This window comes from Sinocyclocheilus grahami, unplaced genomic scaffold (assembly GCF_001515645.1).
Source record: "Sinocyclocheilus grahami isolate Dianchi unplaced genomic scaffold, SAMN03320097.WGS_v1.1 scaffold1097.1, whole genome shotgun sequence".
NCBI lineage: Eukaryota > Metazoa > Chordata > Actinopteri > Cypriniformes > Cyprinidae > Sinocyclocheilus > Sinocyclocheilus grahami.
Window position 1 is genome coordinate 289,045 of NW_015506276.1, and position 21,566 is coordinate 310,610.

General features: G+C 35.4%; 1 protein-coding gene across 1 annotated transcript in view; it reads right to left on the minus strand.

Annotated features, from left to right (window-relative positions):
* Positions 1–1,292: 1,292 nt before the first annotated feature.
* The window catches only part of fhod3a (formin homology 2 domain containing 3a), a gene marked incomplete at its 3' end in the record, with an annotated part of 34,538 nt that continues 14,264 nt past the window's right edge, over positions 1,293–21,566 (minus strand). Inside the window, exons 12-20 of the mRNA XM_016252260.1 lie at positions 20,417–20,607; positions 18,275–18,601; positions 15,310–16,184; positions 15,006–15,164; positions 9,695–9,877; positions 6,309–6,428; positions 6,069–6,230; positions 2,404–2,594; positions 1,293–1,521 (exon numbers count right to left, since the gene is read on the minus strand). Coding sequence (XP_016107746.1) covers positions 1,293–1,521; positions 2,404–2,594; positions 6,069–6,230; positions 6,309–6,428; positions 9,695–9,877; positions 15,006–15,164; positions 15,310–16,184; positions 18,275–18,601; positions 20,417–20,607 — 2,437 coding nt within the window. The remainder of the gene's footprint in view (positions 1,522–2,403; positions 2,595–6,068; positions 6,231–6,308; positions 6,429–9,694; positions 9,878–15,005; positions 15,165–15,309; positions 16,185–18,274; positions 18,602–20,416; positions 20,608–21,566) is intronic.

Consider the following 21,566-nt stretch of genomic DNA (forward strand, 5'->3'; position numbering starts at 1 on the left):
GTGTGCGTGTGCGTGTGCGTGTGCGTGTGCGTGTGCGTGAGTGTGATTGTGAGTGTGAGTGATTGTGAGTGTGAGTGAGTGTGAGTGTGAGTGCGTAGTGTGTGTGTGTGTGTGTGTGTGTGTGAGTGTGAGTGTGAGTGTGAGTGTGTGTGCGAGTGTGAGTGCGTGTGTGAGTGCGTGTGTGAGTGCGAGTGTGTGTGTGAGTGTGTGAGTGTGATTGTGTGTGTGAGTGTGATTGTGTGTGTGTGTGTGTGTGTGTGAGTGTGAGTGTGAGTGTGAGTGTGAGTGTGAGTGTGAGTGTGTGTGCGAGTGTGAGTGTGAGTGTGAGTGTGTGTGCGAGTGTGAGTGTGAGTGTGAGTGTGTGTGCGAGTGTGAGTGTGAGTGTGAGTGTGTGTGCGAGTGTGAGTGTGAGTGTGAGTGTGTGTGCGAGTGTGAGTGTGAGTGTGAGTGTGTGTGCGAGTGTGAGTGTGAGTGTGAGTGTGTGTGCGAGTGTGAGTGTGAGTGTGAGTGTGTGTGCGAGTGTGAGTGTGAGTGTGAGTGTGTGTGCGAGTGTGAGTGCGTGTGTGAGTGTGAGTGTGTGTGTGAGAGTGTGTGTGAGTGTGATTGTGAGTGTGAGTGCGTGTGTGAGTGTGAGTGTGAGTGCGTGTGCGTGTGTGAGTGTGAGTGCGTGTGTGTGTGTGTGTGTGATTGAGAGTGTGAGTGAGTGAGTGAGTGAGTGTGAGTGTGTGTGTGTGTGTGTGTGATGGCTGCAGGCCCTCTAGCGCTGGAACTCATCAAACGACTTTAAAGTCCTTCAGCTCTGTTACTGAAACAGACAGGATGTTAATTACCCAGTGTGTCTCTCTTAGGTCGTTTAGCCCCCGGCCCCGCCCACATCACTCATGAAAATCTCTAGCTCCACCCACATCACAAAATAATCACAACTCTAGCTCCGCCCACATCACTAAATAATATCTACAGGCCCGCCCTCAAATAGTGTGGCAGTGATTTATGAATATTCATCAATCTAGCCCCGCCCACACCACACCACATTTACTTCTATAGTCCCACCCACATCTGTGAATAATCACATCCCCGGCTCCGCCCACATCACTCATGAAAATCTCTAGCTCCACCCACATCACAAAATAATATCTACAGTCCCGCCCACATTTACTACTAATAAAATTAAAAATGTAAAATAAAAATAAATCATTAAAAAATCTAAATAGAAAACATATAAAAAAATCTAAATAAAATACTAAAAAAATAAATCATTAAAATAAATAATTAAAAAATAAAACAATTAAAATAGTGTGCAGGTGTGCGTATCTCACCTGTGTGCTGAGGTCTGTGATCATCTTCCCTCGCGTCTTGTTCCTCTCTCTGTGATCGGCGCGCTTCTGTCTCTGCTGCAGGACGCGCTCGCGAGTGGTGCGGTACTCCAGAGCGAACTCACTGAGGAGCTTACTGAACCGAGTCACGCTGACCTCACGAGCGCTGTACGCCGGCTGACCCAGGAACAGCAGAAACCAGTGAAACCTGCCACACAAACAACACGATTAATAAAACCCTCTCCCATCGAGTCCAAGAGCTTATACTGGACCTCTGACCGCTCTCACGCTTATTGCATTTTGATTGTTTGTTTTCTTTTTTCTAATTTACATTTCTAATTTACATTTTTAAGTATTTCATTTTATTTAATTTTATTTTAAAATTTTTATGATTTGAATAAATTTTTTTATTTTATTCAAATTGTTTTATTAAAAGAAATATTAATCAAATGTATACCGTCATGATTTTTATTTAAATAAAAATTATTTACACTTATTAGTAAGTGTTTTTTGATAGTTTTTTATTTTTAAAAGATTTATTTGAAATTTGAAATTTTTGAAATTTTTAATACATTTTTAGTATTTCAATTGTTATTATAAAATGATATAATTTTAATAAATCAAAAAAATGTAATACATTTTTAAAAGTGTTAAAAAGGTTTATTTTATTTTATTTTATTTAAAATGTTTATGACCACTAAATGGTTAGGGTTTTTTTTGTTTATTTTTTGTAGATTTTTATTTATTTTAAAATGATTCTTATTTTTATGATTGCAATACATTTTCAGTACGTGTTTTATTTGGATTGTTTTGAAAAAATTATTTATTTTTATTTCACATTTTGATTATTTTAATACATTTTTACTACGTGTTTTTTATATTATAAAGTTTTTATAATTTTAATTAATTTTTAGTTTTATTTTGATTTTTTTTTTTATAAATTATTTATTTAGATCTTACATTTTCAAGTATCTTACGTTTTTTTTTACATTTTATTTTTACAGAAATGAATGTAACCTGGTATGGAAACAACAGAGATAAAGCTAATCTTGATTAATGTCACATATCCCAGATTTGACCCAGATATGACCTGTTCATGATCCTGCGGTGGACAGTTTTGAGGATGATGATTCTCTCGGCGCAGTCCTTCAGGAAGTCCGACATCTTCTGCTTCAGCGCCGGCTTCATCTCGTGCTTTGCGATGACTTTCAGGTGGTCCCATGATGCTTTGCAGCGCCACTCCATCTGAGTCAGAGTCTCCTGCAGCTGGCCGAAGTCCACCTGCGGACCGAAGACACAAACGCAGACGTCACTTCCGCAGCATTCATCTACAATTACAGTTTATTATTGAAGTTATTTGATTTAGTTTTTATTTTAATATTTTCATTTTAGGTTTTTTTTCAAGTTTTTGTTTTTTTTGTGTTTTTGTCATTTTTATAAGTTTTTTTTATTTCATTTAATAATTGTTTATTCCTTATTTGCAAGTTCTTCTAATTTGGTTGTTTTTAATGTTTATACATTTTATTTGATTATTTATTCTATTTATATATAGTTTATACTTTTTATTTTATTAATTTTTATTTAATTTAATACATTTTTATTCCTCTTTTGCAAATATCTTCCTCATTTGCATTTTTTAAAATGTCTACATAGTTTTTATTACTTTTTATTTTATTTAATACATTTTTACTCCTCATTTGCAAGTTTTCCTCATTTTAATTATTTTTTTTAAACGTCTGTGTAGTTTTTATATCTTTTTCTCATTCTCTCAACAATGTTTTATTAATTTTTATTTAATTTAATAAATTTTTATTCCTCTTTTGCAAATATCTTCCTCATTTGCATTTTTTAAAATGTCTACATAGTTTTTATTACTTTTTATTTTATTTAATACATTTTTACTCCTCATTTGCAAGTTTTCCTCATTTTAATTATTTTTTTTAAACGTCTGTGTAGTTTTTATATCTTTTTCTCATTCTCTCAACAATGTTTTATTAATTTTTATTTTATGTTTATTTTATTTTTATTCCTCATTCGCAAGTTTTCCTAAATGTTTATTAGTTTTTTTAAAAATATGTCTAAATAGTCTTTATTCATTTCCATTTTTATTTTATTAATTTCTTTTTTATTTAATAAATTTTTATTCTTCATTCATAAGTCGCTTTGGATAAAAGCATCTGATAAATTAATAAATGTATTTCAGTTTTAGTTATTTTAGTACTTAAACTAGATGAAAATAAAAATGTTGCCCTGGCAATTACCTGAAAAAGTTAAAATGTCTACATAGTTTTTATTACTTTTTATTTTATTTAATACATTTTTACTCCTCATTTGCAAGTTTTCCTCATTTTAATTATTTTTTTAAACGTCTGTGTAGTTTTTATATCTTTTTCTCATTCTCTCAACAATGTTTTATTAATTTTTATTTTATGTTTATTTTATTTTTATTCCTCATTCGCAAGTTTTCCTAAATGTTTATTAGTTTTTTTAAAAATATGTCTAAATAGTCTTTATTCATTTCCATTTTTATTTTATTAATTTCTTTTTTATTTAATAAATTTTTATTCTTCATTCATAAGTCGCTTTGGATAAAAGCATCTGATAAATTAATAAATGTATTTCAGTTTTAGTTATTTTAGTACTTAAACTAGATGAAAATAAAAATGTTGCCCTGGCAATTACCTGAAAAAGTTTTTCTATATTTTATTTCAGTTAACGTTTATATTATATCAAGTACAATTTAATGGTAGTAGTTTTAGTTAATGATAATAACCCTGCACTGCACTGACAATCAGGAACATGCTATTTTTTGTATGTTTTGAACATTTTTATAAAGTTTTTTAATGTCTATATAGTTTAGAGGAGCGTGTGTTACTTTAGCGGAGCGTGTGTGACTCTAGCGGAGCGTGTGTGACTCTAGCGGAGCGTGTGTGACTCTAGCGGAGCGTGTGTGACTCTAGCGGAGCGTGTGTGACTCTAGCGGAGCGTGTGTGACTCTAGCGGAGCGTGTGTGACTCTAGCGGAGCGTGTGTGACTCTAGCGGAGCGTGTGTGACTCTAGCGGAGCGTGTGTGACTCTAGCGGAGCGTGTGTGACTCTAGCGGAGCGTGTGTGACTCTAGCGGAGCGTGTGTGACTCTAGCGGAGCGTGTGTGACTCTAGCGGAGCGTGTGTGACTCTAGCGGAGCGTGTGTGACTCTAGCGGAGCGTGTGTGACTCTAGCGGAGCGTGTGTGACTCTAGCGGAGCGTGTGTGACTCTAGCGGAGCGTGTGTGACTCTAGCGGAGCGTGTGTGACTCTAGCGGAGCGTGTGTGACTCTAGCGGAGCGTGTGTGACTCTAGCGGAGCGTGTGTGACTCTAGCGGAGCGTGTGTGACTCTAGCGGAGCGTGTGTGACTCTAGCGGAGCGTGTGTGACTCTAGCGGAGCGTGTGTGACTCTAGCGGAGCGTGTGTGACTCTAGCGGAGCGTGTGTGACTCTAGCGGAGCGTGTGTGACTCTAGCGGAGCGTGTGTGACTCTAGCGGAGCGTGTGTGACTCTAGCGGAGCGTGTGTGACTCTAGCGGAGCGTGTGTGACTCTAGCGGAGCGTGTGTGACTCTAGCGGAGCGTGTGTGACTCTAGCGGAGCGTGTGTGACTCTAGCGGAGCGTGTGTGACTCTAGCGGAGCGTGTGTGACTCTAGCGGAGCGTGTGTGACTCTAGCGGAGCGTGTGTGACTCTAGCGGAGCGTGTGTGACTCTAGCGGAGCGTGTGTGACTCTAGCGGAGCGTGTGTGACTCTAGCGGAGCGTGTGTGACTCTAGCGGAGCGTGTGTGACTCTAGCGGAGCGTGTGTGACTCTAGCGGAGCGTGTGTGACTCTAGCGGAGCGTGTGTGACTCTAGCGGAGCGTGTGTGACTCTAGCGGAGCGTGTGTGACTCTAGCGGAGCGTGTGTGACTCTAGCGGAGCGTGTGTGACTCTAGCGGAGCGTGTGTGACTCTAGCGGAGCGTGTGTGACTCTAGCGGAGCGTGTGTGACTCTAGCGGAGCGTGTGTGACTCTAGCGGAGCGTGTGTGACTCTAGCGGAGCGTGTGTGACTCTAGCGGAGCGTGTGTGACTCTAGCGGAGCGTGTGTGACTCTAGCGGAGCGTGTGTGACTCTAGCGGAGCGTGTGTGACTCTAGCGGAGCGTGTGTGACTCTAGCGGAGCGTGTGTGACTCTAGCGGAGCGTGTGTGACTCTAGCGGAGCGTGTGTGACTCTAGCGGAGCGTGTGTGACTCTAGCGGAGCGTGTGTGACTCTAGCGGAGCGTGTGTGACTCTAGCGGAGCGTGTGTGACTCTAGCGGAGCGTGTGTGACTCTAGCGGAGCGTGTGTGACTCTAGCGGAGCGTGTGTGACTCTAGCGGAGCGTGTGTGACTCTAGCGGAGCGTGTGTGACTCTAGCGGAGCGTGTGTGACTCTAGCGGAGCGTGTGTGACTCTAGCGGAGCGTGTGTGACTCTAGCGGAGCGTGTGTGACTCTAGCGGAGCGTGTGTGACTCTAGCGGAGCGTGTGTGACTCTAGCGGAGCGTGTGTGACTCTAGCGGAGCGTGTGTGACTCTAGCGGAGCGTGTGTTACTTTAGCGGAGCGTGTGTTACTTTAGAGGAGCGTGTGTTACTTTAGAGGAGTGTGTGTTACTTTAGAGGAGTGTGTGTTACTTTAGAGGAGTGTGTGTTACTTTAGAGGAGCGTGTGTTACTTTAGAGGAGTGTGTGTTACTTTAGAGGAGCGTGTGTTACTTTAGCGGAGCGTGTGACGGCGCCGATCTCAGAGTACAGGTCTGTGCTGTCGGGGAAGTTCTCCACCACGATGCTGCAGACGTGATGCAGGAGCGACTGCTTATGAACTGTGTCCTTCACCTCAGGGACCTTCTCCAGATACGTCAGATCGAAGCCTTTGGCCTGCGCAAACATCATCAGTCAGACACATCAAAATAACGATAATAAAGCTTTTGAGTGCGTGTCGTGCTGAAGTCTCACGCTGGAGCCGTTTAGGAAGTTTCCGATCGCCAGCAGAGTCGAAAATATGAAGCGCAGCGTTCTGTTCTTCTCCAGCTGATCCATGCCCTCCTTCAGGTCCTGTAGTGGCTCGGCCACTTCCTGTCAAACCGGAAACACGATTAACATGATTAACAGTGTCATTTACTATGAATAGAGCTACTATTAGTTTTATTACAAGTTTGAATTCATTTTTATTTTATATTTTCTGTTTTCATTTTAAAGTTGTATTCATTTTGTAGGGTTTTTTTTCAGTTTTATTAGTTTTTTTTATTTATATGTCCCTAGTGAAATATAAATATACTTAAATGTATTTGAAATACATTTATTTCATGCCAAGTATACTACAAATACATTTTCATATTTATGTACTTAATAAAATTCCCTGCAATTGTACTTTAAGTATACTAAACTGGTTTACTTAAAGTCTGCTAAATTGGAACAACTAATTTTGTACTTAATGCACTTTAATTATATACTTTGTATATTTGATTGTGCTAAAGTGGAACTATTGCAAGTATACTTCAGGTACACTAAATATTTTGCATTTAAAGACCGATATTATTACAATCCTCATCAAAAGTGACATTAAAACACATTTTAGACTTAATATTAAGAAAAGTGCATTGTGCACGAGTAGCACGCCAAATAAAGTTTAATTATATTTTTATACCAGTAAGTCTCAAGTTATCTGTCAGTAAATATATTAATAGATTTGAACTATACTTAGTATAACATAAAGGTATTTTAAATATATTAGGGTCTATATAGATACATTTTTAGTTATTTTAGTAAATCAAGTTAAACTAAATGATCTGAAACTTTATTTCAGATCAGTATTTTTTTATTTCAAGTAATTAAAAACTATAGGTTTCATTTTCATTTTAGTTAAAGTTTTAGTAATTTTGTTGTGAGTTGTCATTTTTATTATTTATGCATTTTTTTTAAATGCCCATATTTTTAAGCATTTTATTTTAGTTTAACGGAGTTATTTGTATTACATCAAAAATGAGAAATGTTTCCTTGGCAACTAGCTGAAATTAAATTACAGTTTTAAAGTTGTTTTTTATATTTTATTTCTGATAATGTTTATTTTATTTCCAGCAACAAAAGTTTTTATGGTTTTTATTTTAATTATAGTAAAGGAATTTTGTTGCGTGTATTTTGCATTTTTTAAGCTATTTTAGATAAACTAGTTATTTTAGTTTAGTAGAAAGATGAAATAATTATATTAATAATAATATATATATATAACATACATATATATATATATATATATTTTTTTTTCTTTTTAGTTAACTTTTATTTAACTTGTTTTGTGGTTTAGTTTTAGTTAGCTACAATAACACTGATGATTAATTAACCTATTAAATGCCTGGTCATTTTGACAGCACATTAAAGATCGTGAGCATCGTGAGCAGATGAGTTATAGGACGTGTTTTATACGCAGGTACAGATCTGTGAAACACCACATTCCCTGTGTCTTCAGGATCTGAGATGGAGGAGAAAACAAATGTGTTTCTGGTTATTGAGTCTTTTGTTTGTAGCACACGATGTGCCTCTCCATTAGGACGATTGAAAACATCTCCTGCGTCAGAGAACGATAAAACACCACAACCCGAGGAATGCTGGAAACTTCACAGAGAGAGAGAGATGGGAATGTTCTGTGCTCTCCGAGCGTCTTCACTAGCGCTGTCACCTTTGCAGGTAAAGAGAGTCTGTAAACGTGACGTCAGCGCGGTCTAATATCAGTACTAATGTAAGTGTAAAGGTCTTTGCACACTGAGACCGAAATTATCGTCCGAAATTTTCTCATGTTAAAAAATAATGTTGTGTCAATCACGTTTACACAATGCCTCTGAAACTTTCGTCCCCAAAATTCAGACCAGGTTAGATTTTCTGCGTTTTCGCATCCGTAGCAAGCATTTTGATAGGAAAGGATGACAAACATGAAAAAACACATATATAAAAATTTCTGACTCCGTGTGCAAGGACCTTAACACTTGACACTTTCACAACACTGATCTAAATCAGTGATCTAAATCTAAAACAGATAATTTTATGACTAAGGCCGTGCTCTTCATACGTCTTAAGTTAACCAGTGTTGTTATACGATTATAGTTTCTGTTTTTATTTTATTTTTATATATTTTTAATGTTTTAATTTAAATTGTAGTTAAAATTGTAGTCATTTTGTTGCACATTTTTGTTATTTTTATTAGTTTTTTTTTTTATATGTCTATATATTTTTTATTAATTTTTATTTAAGTTTTAGTTTAGGTTATTTTAGTACATCAAGGTAAACTAATTGAGAAATGTATCCTTGGCAACTAGCTAAAATAAAAATTTTTAAATTTAATTTATTTTTCATTTTATTTCAGTTAAAGTTCATTTTATTCCGAATTAAAAAAAAAAAAAAGCTTTTTCATGGTTTTAGTTTTAGTTAACTAACTAACTAACTAACTAAGCCCTATGTTTAACATCTAAGTAGCACTTATGTTAGTTTTTAGATCAAACTGTCCCATTTTATTTAGAATTCTGTCAATTCTTCAGAAAGAATGGTTAATCTTTGTAGGATTTTGTCCATTTTTTAAATATATTGAATAAAAAACAGTTGCATGTACTCACAAATATAATATCATTCAAAATGTTTTTCTTTAAAATAAATTTATACTTTCATTAATTAAGGACACATTAAATTGATCGAAAGTGACAGTGAAGATATTTACAATGTTACAAAAGATTTCTATTTCAAATAAACGCTGTTCTTTTGAACTTTGTTCATCTGTGAATCCTGAAAACATTGATAATAATCAGAAATGTTTCTTAGATCAGCATATTATACTGATTTCTGAAGATCATGTGACACTGAAGACTGGAGGAATGATGCTGAAAATACAGCTGCGCATCACAGAAATACATTACAGTTTAACATTTATTCACATAAGACATAAAACAGCTGTTTGAAACTGTAAAAATATTTCACTGTTTTTACTTTCATTAATTAAGGACACATTAAATTGATCGAAAGTGACAGTGAAGATATTTACAATGTTACAAAAGATTTCTATTTCAAATAAACGCTGTTCTTTTGAACTTTGTTCATCTGTGAATCCTGAAAACATTGATAATAATCAGAAATGTTTCTTAGATCAGCATATTATACTGATTTCTGAAGATCATGTGACACTGAAGACTGGAGGAATGATGCTGAAAATACAGCTGCGCATCACAGAAATACATTACAGTTTAACATTTATTCACATAAGACATAAAACAGCTGTTTGAAACTGTAAAAATATTTCACTGTTTTTACTGTGTTTTTGATCAAATAAATGCAGCCTTGCTGAGCAGAAGAGACTCGCTCACCTTCTCGGTGGCTTCATAGTCGAGTTTGAAGGCCCAGAGCTGCAGGCGTGCAGAGAGCTCACTGATGGAGGACAGTGTCAGCAGGAACTGCTCTGCGCTGCCCAGCGGAATGTCAGGATTCGCTAGCTGAGCTTCCTGGATCTTCTGCGTCTCTTCCTCCGTGGGAATCATTGTCAGGATTTTCTACAGCATGAGAGAGGGATGAGGCTAAATGTAACATTCTAAGGCAAAAATTTAACATTCTGAAATAACAAATTGTAACATTCTAAGGAAAAATGTTAAATTCTGAAATAACAAATTGTTACATTCTAAAATGGCCAAATGTAACATTCTGAAATAACTAATTGTAACATTCTAAGACCAAATGTAACATTATATGGCAAAATGTAACCTTCTAAAATGGTGAAATTTAACATTCTAAAATGGCAAAATGTAACATTCAAATATGGCACAAATGTAACATTCTAAAATGGCAAATTGTAGCATTCTAAAATGGCAAAATTTTACATTCTAAAATGGTAAAATGTAACATTCTGAAATAACGAATTGTAACATTCTTTGGCAAAATGTAACATTCTAAAATGGTGAAATGTAACATTCTGAAATGGCAAAATGTAACATTCTAAGATGGCAAAAATGTAGCATTCTAAAATGGCCAAATGTAACATTCTAAGATGGCGAAAATGTAACATTCTAAGATGGCAAAAATGTAACATTCTAAAATGGTGAAATGTAACATTCTGAAATGGCAAATTGTAACATTCTAAGATGGCAAAAATATAACATTCTAAAATGGCAAAATGTAACATTCTAAGATGGCAAAAATGTAACATTCTAAAATGGTGAAATGTAACATTCTGAAATGGCAAAATGTAACATTCTAAGATGGCAAAAATGTAGCATTCTAAAATGGCAAAATGTAACATTCTAAGATGGCGAAAATGTAACATTCTAAGATGGCAAAAATGTAGCATTCTAAAATGGCCAAATGTAACATTCTAAGATGGCGAAAATGTAACATTCTAAGATGGCAAAAATGTAACATTCTAAAATGGTGAAATGTAACATTCTGAAATGGCCAAATGTAACATTCTAAGATGGCAAATTGTAACATTCTAAGATGGCAAAAATATAACATTCTAAAATGGCAAAATGTAACATTCTAAGATGGCAAAAATGTAACATTCTAAAATGGTGAAATGTAACATTCTGAAATGGCAAATTGTAACATTCTAAGGCAAAATGTAACATTCTATTTTTGAGGGGGCACGAGTGGGGGGGGGGGCACAATAGCACTTATGTTCTTATGTTTTATTTTTTTCCTTTTTATTCAAAACATTCCCAAACTATATCATGAAATATCTTGATTCTTACCTTTATAGATCATGTTAGTTGATCTATAGTGGGCGATGGTCAAAGTAGCCTAATAATATAGTCTATTAACTATGTATAAAAACCTGTCTATTTACTTAAGTAACAGATATGGGTGTCATGCCATAACATAGTTTTAATACGACTGACTTTATATTTAATGTGAATTTAACATTGAAAGTAATTGTGAATAAAAACATTGTAAGTTAGGCTACTTATCATGACACTTTCATTGTACAGAAAGAGAGCAAAGAACATTTTCACTGACAACCTAGAGTTCAAGCACTCTCAAAAACTCCCTTTAAAAGCTGTTTACACTGTGAAATGAATATCTTACTTACAGATTCATACACACATCTGCACTTTGTTGTTTCTAACTAAAGAATTCGCCAGAAAGAGGTATTCAGTCAGCGAGCGTGAAGAAAACACCGGCATTTTAGCAATGACTCATCTGAACACCTCTGATTGGCCATTGCATTCATAAGCTCAACAGCATCGTGTGTGATTGGTTATAATGCGCAGTGCTGTAAAAACGCGTCTGTCTCTGGCTCACCGCTAGCCAGCGAATGCAGATTTTAATTTAGCAGCTGATGATATGATGCGCTGAACGATTTAATCACACTGGTGTGATTGTATCAAATATAGAAAATATAATTCGGCTATTTTTTCTCTTTTGAAAGCTGCATTCAAAATTCACTTGGCTCAAAAATCTGGCCAACTTTGACACCATGACACCTCTGCACTGCACCATGGTATTGTGGCAGAAATGTGGGATATTTGCATTGAATTTTATTACAGGAGTAATGGTATATAATTATAATATGTATTTGTGATTAAGCTATAGCATGTGTGCATTTATACCGAATGTTTTTAGTAGAGGTCGACCGATTCATCGGTTTTGCCGATTAATCGGCACCGATAGTTGATTGGCGGAACTATCGGTTATCGGCAAAAATCAATGCCGATAGTTTTCCGGGTTGCGTCCGTTGCTGGAGTGGCTGAGAAGGGTCCGCTGCCATTATACAGTATGAGAGCGGCCTCTAGAGGCGGAAATCACTGACAGCACCTGTTGTTTGTTTTGACACGTGACACTGCGTGCTGCACAGAGCGGGAAACGTCAAACTCAAAAGAAAATCCTGCCGCGGAACAGAGCACCATTCACATAGTTTTCCATTAAATTACATTATATTTGTCCCAAATCATTGTTAATGTACGTAATGACTTCACCCTAGGCTATGAATTATGTATTGTGCTCTTTCTGATGCTCTAATACAGTCTTTATGCTTCATATAGAGAGCTGTAATACAGATCGCACTTTCTCTTTCCCTTTGCTTTGTTTTTTTTAAACACCGAACTTCAAACTCATTTATGCCACATTGAAAATAGTTCGCAACAAAGTCACAGCTCAGCCGCTGCACATCTCCATTCAAACACAGCGGTGTCTCGTTTATGATCTGCGTTTTTAAACTAATCTAGTGAGTCAGTGATTCATGATTACCTGTTCATAAAGACAATCACTTGATTCATTCCTGAATGAATCAGCCGTTCGAATGAATCAATTGAATGAATGATTCAGTGATAAAATCAGTGACTTGTCGCCACCTGCTGGCGGATTTAGTTTCATTTTTAAGTTCTTTAAATCATTTAATATTTCTATATTCGAAATTTTTTAAAACATTAATCTTTTAATCATTAATCATTAAATTCATTAATAAACATGAATTTATGGATTTAATTGCACTCGCGCGTCCTCTGATCCTCATTAAATGTCTGAAAATCCACCTACAAGCCACTTGTGTGCTCTTCTGTGCCACCTCTGTACAAATTAATTTTAATACTGATTTCATTTCATTAGTAACTTATTCTTCTCATTCTACTTGTTCTTATTCTATGGTTTTATCTAGAATTTTTTAAAAGTTTATAAAAAAATGTTTTTTTTTTTAAAATTTGACATAAAAGATGACACTTTTAATAAAGTTAGAAAAATGCCATAACATGAATTTATGGATTTAATTGCACTCACGCCACCTCTGATCCTCATTAAATGTCTGAAAATACACCTACAAGCCACTTGTGTGCTCTTCTGTGCCACCTCTGTACAAATTAATTTTAATACTGATTTCATTTGATTAGTAACTTATTCTTCTCATTCTACTTGTTCTTATTCTATGGTTTTATCTAGAATTTTTTAAAAGTTTATAAAAAAAATGTTTTTTTTTTTTAAATTTGACATAAAAGATGACACTTTTAATAAAGTTAGAAAAATGCCATTACAAAAGGTAAAAACAAAATTCTACTGTAAATCACTTTAAGGAGTCAAATATCACCTCGTAATGGGAAGGGTATTTTTGATCAAATTTTGGTGCTCCTAAATTTTTGACTGTGCTCCTAAATTTTTTAAGTTAGGAGCACAAGCGCTCCTAAAAAGAAAAATAAGCGTAGAGCCCTGCATCGTTGCGCTTTTGTCCAGTGTGTGATTTGCGTATTTTTATTTTTATTTTGATTAGATAATCATGCAGTGTTCTAAAATAGAAGCAAATAAAGTGTGAGAGTACACATACAATATCAATAACATATGTCTGTAATTTTAATGCTATGGCCTTGTGTAGATATTTAAAGATGGCCATCTTTAAGCATGACTGTTGAAATTACTTTACAGTAAGAGTCCTTTTGTAATATTAATGAAAGCTGTAAAAGTATTGTTCCTAGTGTGTTCATTTCAACATTTACTCTTACTAATAGGCTATATTTTTACATTTTAACGTTTCTTTTTTTAACATTAGTAAACTATGAAATAACTTTAATGATCAATATAATAATTCATATTAATATGTTTATTCATTTACAAAGTATGGTTCAGTACTGCTGCTACTTTTTTTTAAATAGTAAAGCTCTGTTTTAGTTTTCGTTTACCATTTTAAATTTATCATGATTTAAATGTATGCTACTATGGGAGACCAATGCTTAATAAAAAATAAAAAAACTTGGTAACTTGATCAATTTAACCATATAAAACTGAGGCTGCTACAATTTTTACAGATGTTACTGATTTTTATAATGAACACAAATTTACCTCTGCATCCTAACTCAAGCCACTATCAAATGTGCATTTCTAAAAGACAAAAATAGTGATATTATTATTATTAATATTATCAGGTTCTTGATTTGAAACGATATCACTCATTAGAACATGCTGAAACTTAGAAATTAATTTTTCTACTTACATATTTATTTTGGTTAATTAATCGGTATCGGCCAGTGTGGTCCAACCTAGCTATCGGTATCGGTAAAATCCACTATCGGTCGACCTCTAGTTTTTAGTATACAGTTTTTCATACAAATAGGCTACCTAAAAACCATACAGTTATATTTTTACCATGGTATTGAGGTGCTATATGTGTGGTTTTAACTGTGTTTATCATGATTTAAATGTATGCTACTATGGGAGACCAATGCTTAATAAAAAATAAAAAAACTTGGTAACTTGATCAATTTAACCATATAAAACTGAGGCTGCTACAATTTTTACAGATGTTACTGATTTTGATAAAGAACAAAAATTTACCTCTGCATCCTAACTCAAGCCACTATCAAATGTGCATTTCTAAAAGACAAAAATAGTGATATTATTATTATTAATATTATCAGGTTCTTGATTTGAAACGATATCACTCATTAGAACATGCTGAAACTTAGAAATTAATTTTTCTACTTACATATTTATTTTGTTAAGGAAAATGAATGGTCTGGTTTCTACAACTGTCACTTTAGAGCAAAAATCTGGCTTTAAACTTGAAAGAAATAAAGATTTGACATTTATCGTGATAATTATCGATATCGATTGATATGAAAAAAAATAATATCGTGATACTTTTTTTGGCCATATCGCCCAGCCCTATTCTAAAATGGCAAAATGTAACAGATGTGTGTTTTTCTGCACCTCAATGCCCTCTTTGTTGAGCGCGTACTCGTCAAAGTTCATTATGGCGGTTTTGATGGTGCGCGGCGGGGGAAGAACCGTCAGACCGATGTTGATGGAGTTGCTGCGTTTGGAGTCCAGAATGATGATCTCCTGCCGTTTCCCATCCGCTGCCGTTTTCTGTTCGACACACAGATACAATCATCAGTGCAACAATTAAGAGTCATTTGTTTTTTGTGCAGTCAAAAAAAACACCAGAACAAAACTTCATTTGACTTGAGCAAAAAATTAGTTTTGATTGTACTGTGACGGTGATTCTGCTCACCTTAGTCACGGGCATCTCTTTGGATTTGCTCTCAAACAGGTGTTCAAGTTTAGCCGTGTCAAGTTTGACAGGTTCAAGTCTGGACCAGAGCGACTCTTGGCTGCGTTTGTGGTTGCGGTAGATCCAGTCGGCGGGCCGGACTTCACTCCAGAACAAGCGGATGGTCTTCTTCCTCTTCTGGAAGAGCGGCGCTTGCTCCGTCTGCTGCTGAGGAGGGGGCGGAGCCTGGCTGGAGAAGCAGGGAGGGGGCGGAGCCTGGCTGGAGAAGCATGGAGGGGGCGGAGGCGAGCGAATGCTGAACATGGGAGGGGGCGGAGGACAGCCGAACATAGGGGGTGGGGCCGGGAGGTTAAAGGGGCAGGGAGGTGGCGGAGGGGGCGGAGCCTGCAGATCGCCAGAGCTGTATAAACTCCCAGAGTCCAGGACATCCTGGTCATCCTCGTCTCCCAGATCGGTGAAGTCGATGTCGCCGATGCGCAGATCCCGCGGATTCGCCATCAGCTGGTCCCAGATGCAGTCCGACTCCTTCTTCGGAGCCGGCGGAGGAGGAGGAGGAGGTTCCTGCGTTTCTATTGGTGGAGAGGTGAGACCCTTCACGATGTCTCCGAAGCGCTCGGCAAACGATCGCACGTTGCTCTGGTTCGCGACTTTAATGTCTTCTTCATTCATAGCATCGTTCTCTTCCCGAGGCGTCGCGTCCTGCGACGAATCCTCAGCCTTTTCTTTTGCATCTCGCTCTTTGTCCTCGGCCAGCTCGTCTTCGTCCTCGTCTTCCTCTGAGGGTTTCTTGCTCTGCGAGTAAAGCATGTCCAGCATGAAGAGCTTGCTGTCGAGGATCTTGTTTCGTTGTTCATTCACGTCTCTGACGCTCTGACCTGCAGCAAACACACAGACAGAAGGACCTCAGATACACCAGTTACTAGTTTACCGACGGTTAAGCCCATCTCTGATGATCATGATTTTAGCTACCATTAAGAGTGCAGTACTCACATTTTGCTATGTTTAAATACATTTAGCTAGTTCTGTCAAACGATTAATCGCATCCAAAATAAAAGTTTTTGTTTATATAATATATGTGTACCGTGTATATTTATTATGTATATACAAATACACACACACATGCATGTATATATTTCAGAAAAATATGTTACGTTTATATATTAAATATATATATTTATAATATAAATTATATGAATATAAATATAGACATGTAAATATTTTCAAAATATATAGTGTATGCATGTGTATTTATATATAAATAATAAATATACACAATTTGTATGCGATTCATCGTGATTAATTTTTTGACAGCACTACATTTAGCCATATTTTTCTTAAAATGAGTGTAGAAAATGTCAAAAAAGTCTACATTTGGGCCAACTGGTTATTATAGTTTAGCATTTCAAAATGGATTTATATATATTAAATATATATTTAATTGTGCATTATTTTATATTTATATTTAATTTTAATATTATAATAACAATATAATAATATAAATAATTTACATTGGTATATATGAATATATATTATGTATTACATTTAATAATATTCTTTATTTTAGTTTAATTTTAATTAGCTTTACATTTTAGTTCACCTTTTATTTTAATATTTCAGATTTTCAATATTTAATTTTACATTACTTATAGAATTAAAATAATTAATAATAATTACTATAATATCATTAATTCATAATAAATTATATGATAAATTAATACAATTACATACAATACATGTGTATGTATATTATGTATTATATTACATTTAATAATATTTATTGCTTTAAATTTTACCATAATATTTTAATATTTCAGATATTTCAGATTAAACTTACATTTTAGTCCAGTTTTACTTGCAGCAATTTTTATAGTTTAATGTATTTGTGTATTTTTTGTATATTTCAGATTTTTTAAATGTAATATTTAATCTTGTAATATATATATATATACTTTATATACACACACACAATTATTTTGTATTATATTCAATATAACACATACGTTTATTAAGTATTTTGTTAAATATAATAATATTTAATATTTACCATTTTTAACCAACTTTAGTTTATTTTTAACCAAATTTAGTTTATTTATAGTTGAAGCAATGATTATTTTTAATAGTTTTTTTTATGGACACATTTCAGTAATATTATTTAGTAGTGATGCACCGCTAGGATTTTTTTTGGCCGATACGATACCGATTTTAACAAACAACTATTGGCCGATACCGATACCGATTTTAACAAACAACTATTGGCCGATACCGATACCGATTTTAACAAACAACTATTGGTCGATACCGATACCGATTTTAACAAACAACTATTGGTCGATACCGATACCGATTTTAACAAACAACTATTGGTCGATACCGATACCGATTTTAACAAACAACTATTGGTCGATACCGATACCGATTTTAACAAACAACTATTGGCCGATACCGATACCGATTTTAACAAACAACTATTGGCCGATACCGATACCGATATTGGTCAACTGCATAAAGCAGGGGTTAAAAACGCTTTAAAGACATTAAAGTAGGCCTATTTTTGCAGCATGGATAAAAAAACGCTACTCCTATAAGCGTTCTGAGAGGAAAAAACTAAATTAGTAGGCTGTACGATGCATTTTATTATTAATATATTATTATTATTTTATTATTATCATTCAGAAATAATGTAGGCTAAAACACCGGTAAATAAAGCAAAATATTTTCTCTGTTCACAAAAAAGTTTTACAGATTTTATTTTGTTTTGGCAAGTATTTAATTATTTTACCCAGAGAAAAACGCTGGATTATGCAACTCGTTGTCTCCATGCAGTTAATTAATAAACTATCGGTATCGGCCCTTTTCATGCTATTTCCGATATGCCGATGGCTTTAAAATAATAAAAAATCGGCTGATAAATATCGGCGGCCGATACATCGGTGCATCCCTATTATTTAGTAATCATTATTCTCACCCGTGTCCGCTCCGCCTGCAGTGAGTCGATCTTCTCTTTCTAGTGTGCTGCTGGCTGAGGATATACTGGAGGCGGAGCAGTTATCCTTCTCGTTCACTTCTTCGTTCTGTCGTTCTTTATCACTCAAGATCCCGCTGTCCTCCGCTTCTCCATCCGGCGCTTCCCTTTCAGACCCCTCCTCTTCCTCTTCCGCCCGCTCCTCGGCTCCGCCCACTTCCTGTTCAGCACTTATCTCCTCCACTTCCTCTTCCTGTTCCTCTCTGGGTTCTATGTCCTTCTCCTCGGGTTCTAGACTGGCCTCCACGTCCGGTTCTAGATCATTGGTGTCTGTGGAGAAGGTGATTTTTCTTTATGTTTTTGAGTCTCTTCTGTTCATCAAGGCTCAATTATTTAATCAAAAATATAGTAAAAATTGTGAAATATTATTATGATTTAAAACAGCTGATTTCTATGTGAATATGTGTTAAACTGTAATTTATTTCTGTGATGCGCAGCTGTATTTTCAGCATCATTACTCCAGTCTTCAGTGTCACATGATCTTCAGAAATTATTCTAATATGCTGATTTAAGAAACATTTCTGATTATTATCAAAGTTGAAAACAGTCGTGCCGCACAATATTTTTGTGGAAACCATGATACATTTTATTTTTCAGGATACACAGATGAATAGAAAGTTCAAAAGAACAGCCTTTATTTGAAATAGAAATCATTTGTAACATTATAAATATCTTCAGTCACTTTTGATCAAATTTTTGTTTTTAATCTTACTTGCATAGAATGATTTCTGAAAGACTGGAATAATGATGCTTTGATCACAGCAATAAATTACATTAGACTATAGATTCACATAGGTAACAGCTGTTTTAAATGGTAATAATATTTCACAATTTTTACTGTATTTTTAATTAAATAAATGCAACCTTGGTGAACAGAAGAGAGCAGTATATAGTGTGTATAGTGTGCTTGTGATCAGGATCAACATGTGACTTCCTGCATCGTCCTGCACTAATAAAGTCCCTCAGATGACGGGCTCTGTAAGGGCCCTCTGTGGCCCCGACTGCATATGAACAGGGAACACACCTGTTTGTGTCAGCACTCCACCAAACACACACACACACACACACCTCCTCTGAGAAATAACACACAGCCTGTTTCAGAGCGAGTGTGCGTGAGGTGACGGAGAGGTTACAGTATCAGCGCTCATGACTGAGTCCTTTTAAACAGATAAATAAAGACGCACTGACTTCAGAACAGTTGCTTTTGCTTTGGTTTTTCCAAACACGTTTCCTCACGCGAGTTAAAGACTTGACCTGCCACCAAGACACGCGTCTCACACACACACACACACACACACACACACACACTTTCACTACTAAAAAGTTAATGAAGTAATAAATATAATTTATTATAACCCCTATATAAATCAAGCATCACACGTGGCACATGTTTAAATCATTGCATGTCGAACATGTGCAAAATTCATGATTCTGTGAAACACATCAGCAGCTGTGAGACATTTCAACATGATAAACGTCCATGACATCCTAAAAAACAATCATCTCTGTCCACACACACAAACATCTACCTGCTTCTGACGCTTGACGTGAATCCAGACGCCTTCAGTGATTAAAACTAGACAGACGGCTCAACGGTTACTCATTTTGTGTGTTTTTTCTCTGAAATGATGTTATATGATGACATGCGTTCAGTGATTATAATGTGAGCCTGCAGCACAAAAGCAGTGTTGAGTCGCTGGGGGATATTTGCAGCAATAGCCAACAATACATTGTATGGGTCACAATTATACATTTCTCTTTTATGCCAAAAATCATTAGGATATTAAGTAAAGATCATGTTCCATGAAGGTATTTTGTACATTTCCTACCGTAAATATATCAAAACTTAATTATTGATTAGTAATATGCATTGCTAAGAACTTCATTTGAACAACTTTAAAGATGATTTTCTCAATATTTAGATTTTTTTCCACCCTCAGATTCCAGATTTTCAAATAGTTGTATCTCAGCCAAATATTGTCAGATCCTAACAAACTGTACATCAATGGAAGTATTATTTATTGACCTTTATGGCTGGTTTTGTGGTCCAGGGTCACGTACTGAGCTTGTGACAGGTGGATTTACCTGGTTCAGAGGGCGGGTACGACGTGATGGGCGTGTCCTGCTCGTCCTGTGATGTCACAGAGGAGGGCGTGGCACTGCGGGATGATTGACAGGTGTCCGTCGGGCTCAGAGTGAGGCTGAGACCTCGAGGCGCAGAACGCATTCGCTCTCGCTCAAACTCTTCGTCCGCCAGTCGCTCGGCCGTCCGAAACCTGACACACACGTTCATCAAACACGGTCAATCCTCGCTCTGCAGACACATTCTCACGCTGTGTGCTTTCAGTCAAACGGGACGGGAATGTGTGGAAGCCAGAGGAGGAGGAAAAATGTGTTTGGATTCGAGGAAAAGTGGGTTAAAAAAGGCTGAGGAGGGAAAATAAGACTAAACCTGTTCAAGATGTGACATCACACACACACACACACACACACACACACACACACACACTACATGACCTAAGAGACACCTCAAAAAAGCAGAATAGTCTGATGCATTAATACAAAAGTATTTAAGAATATTAAAATAAAAAAATAAATACTTAAATACTTAATATTAATTTGTTCATGTGATAATGTATTTTTATCTAGCTCTCTCTCTCTCTCTCTCTATGTATATATATATATGAAAGATTATAGAAGGTAAGAATTATTAAAATATAATAAATATTATAGTATTAAAAACAAGTTACAATATAATACAGTAATTGACAGTAATATATATATATATATATATATTGTAATATATAAATATCTATCTAAATAAGTAACAAAAAAACCTTATGCAAAATGCATTACAAAGACTATAAAAGGACACACACTTTATATATATATATATAACTACATATAACTAACAGTAAAGATTTCAAATATACTTTTATATTGCATTAATTTCACATTCAATCTTCAAATTAATATACAAACAACATAAAAACAGTATACAGTATATTTTTTTAAATATTTGTTTAATGGCATCTTTATTTATGACTGAAGGCCAGTATCAATGATACTAATACTGATTTCTCTCATATTTAACCATTGATTATAGCATTCAACATTACAGTATAATTGAGCGCTATCAATTTAACATTTATTAGACTTTAAAAAATAACTTCTAATTTAAGTGAACTTAAAACAACCTTCACATAAACCCATTATAATAAATGTCATATTTACC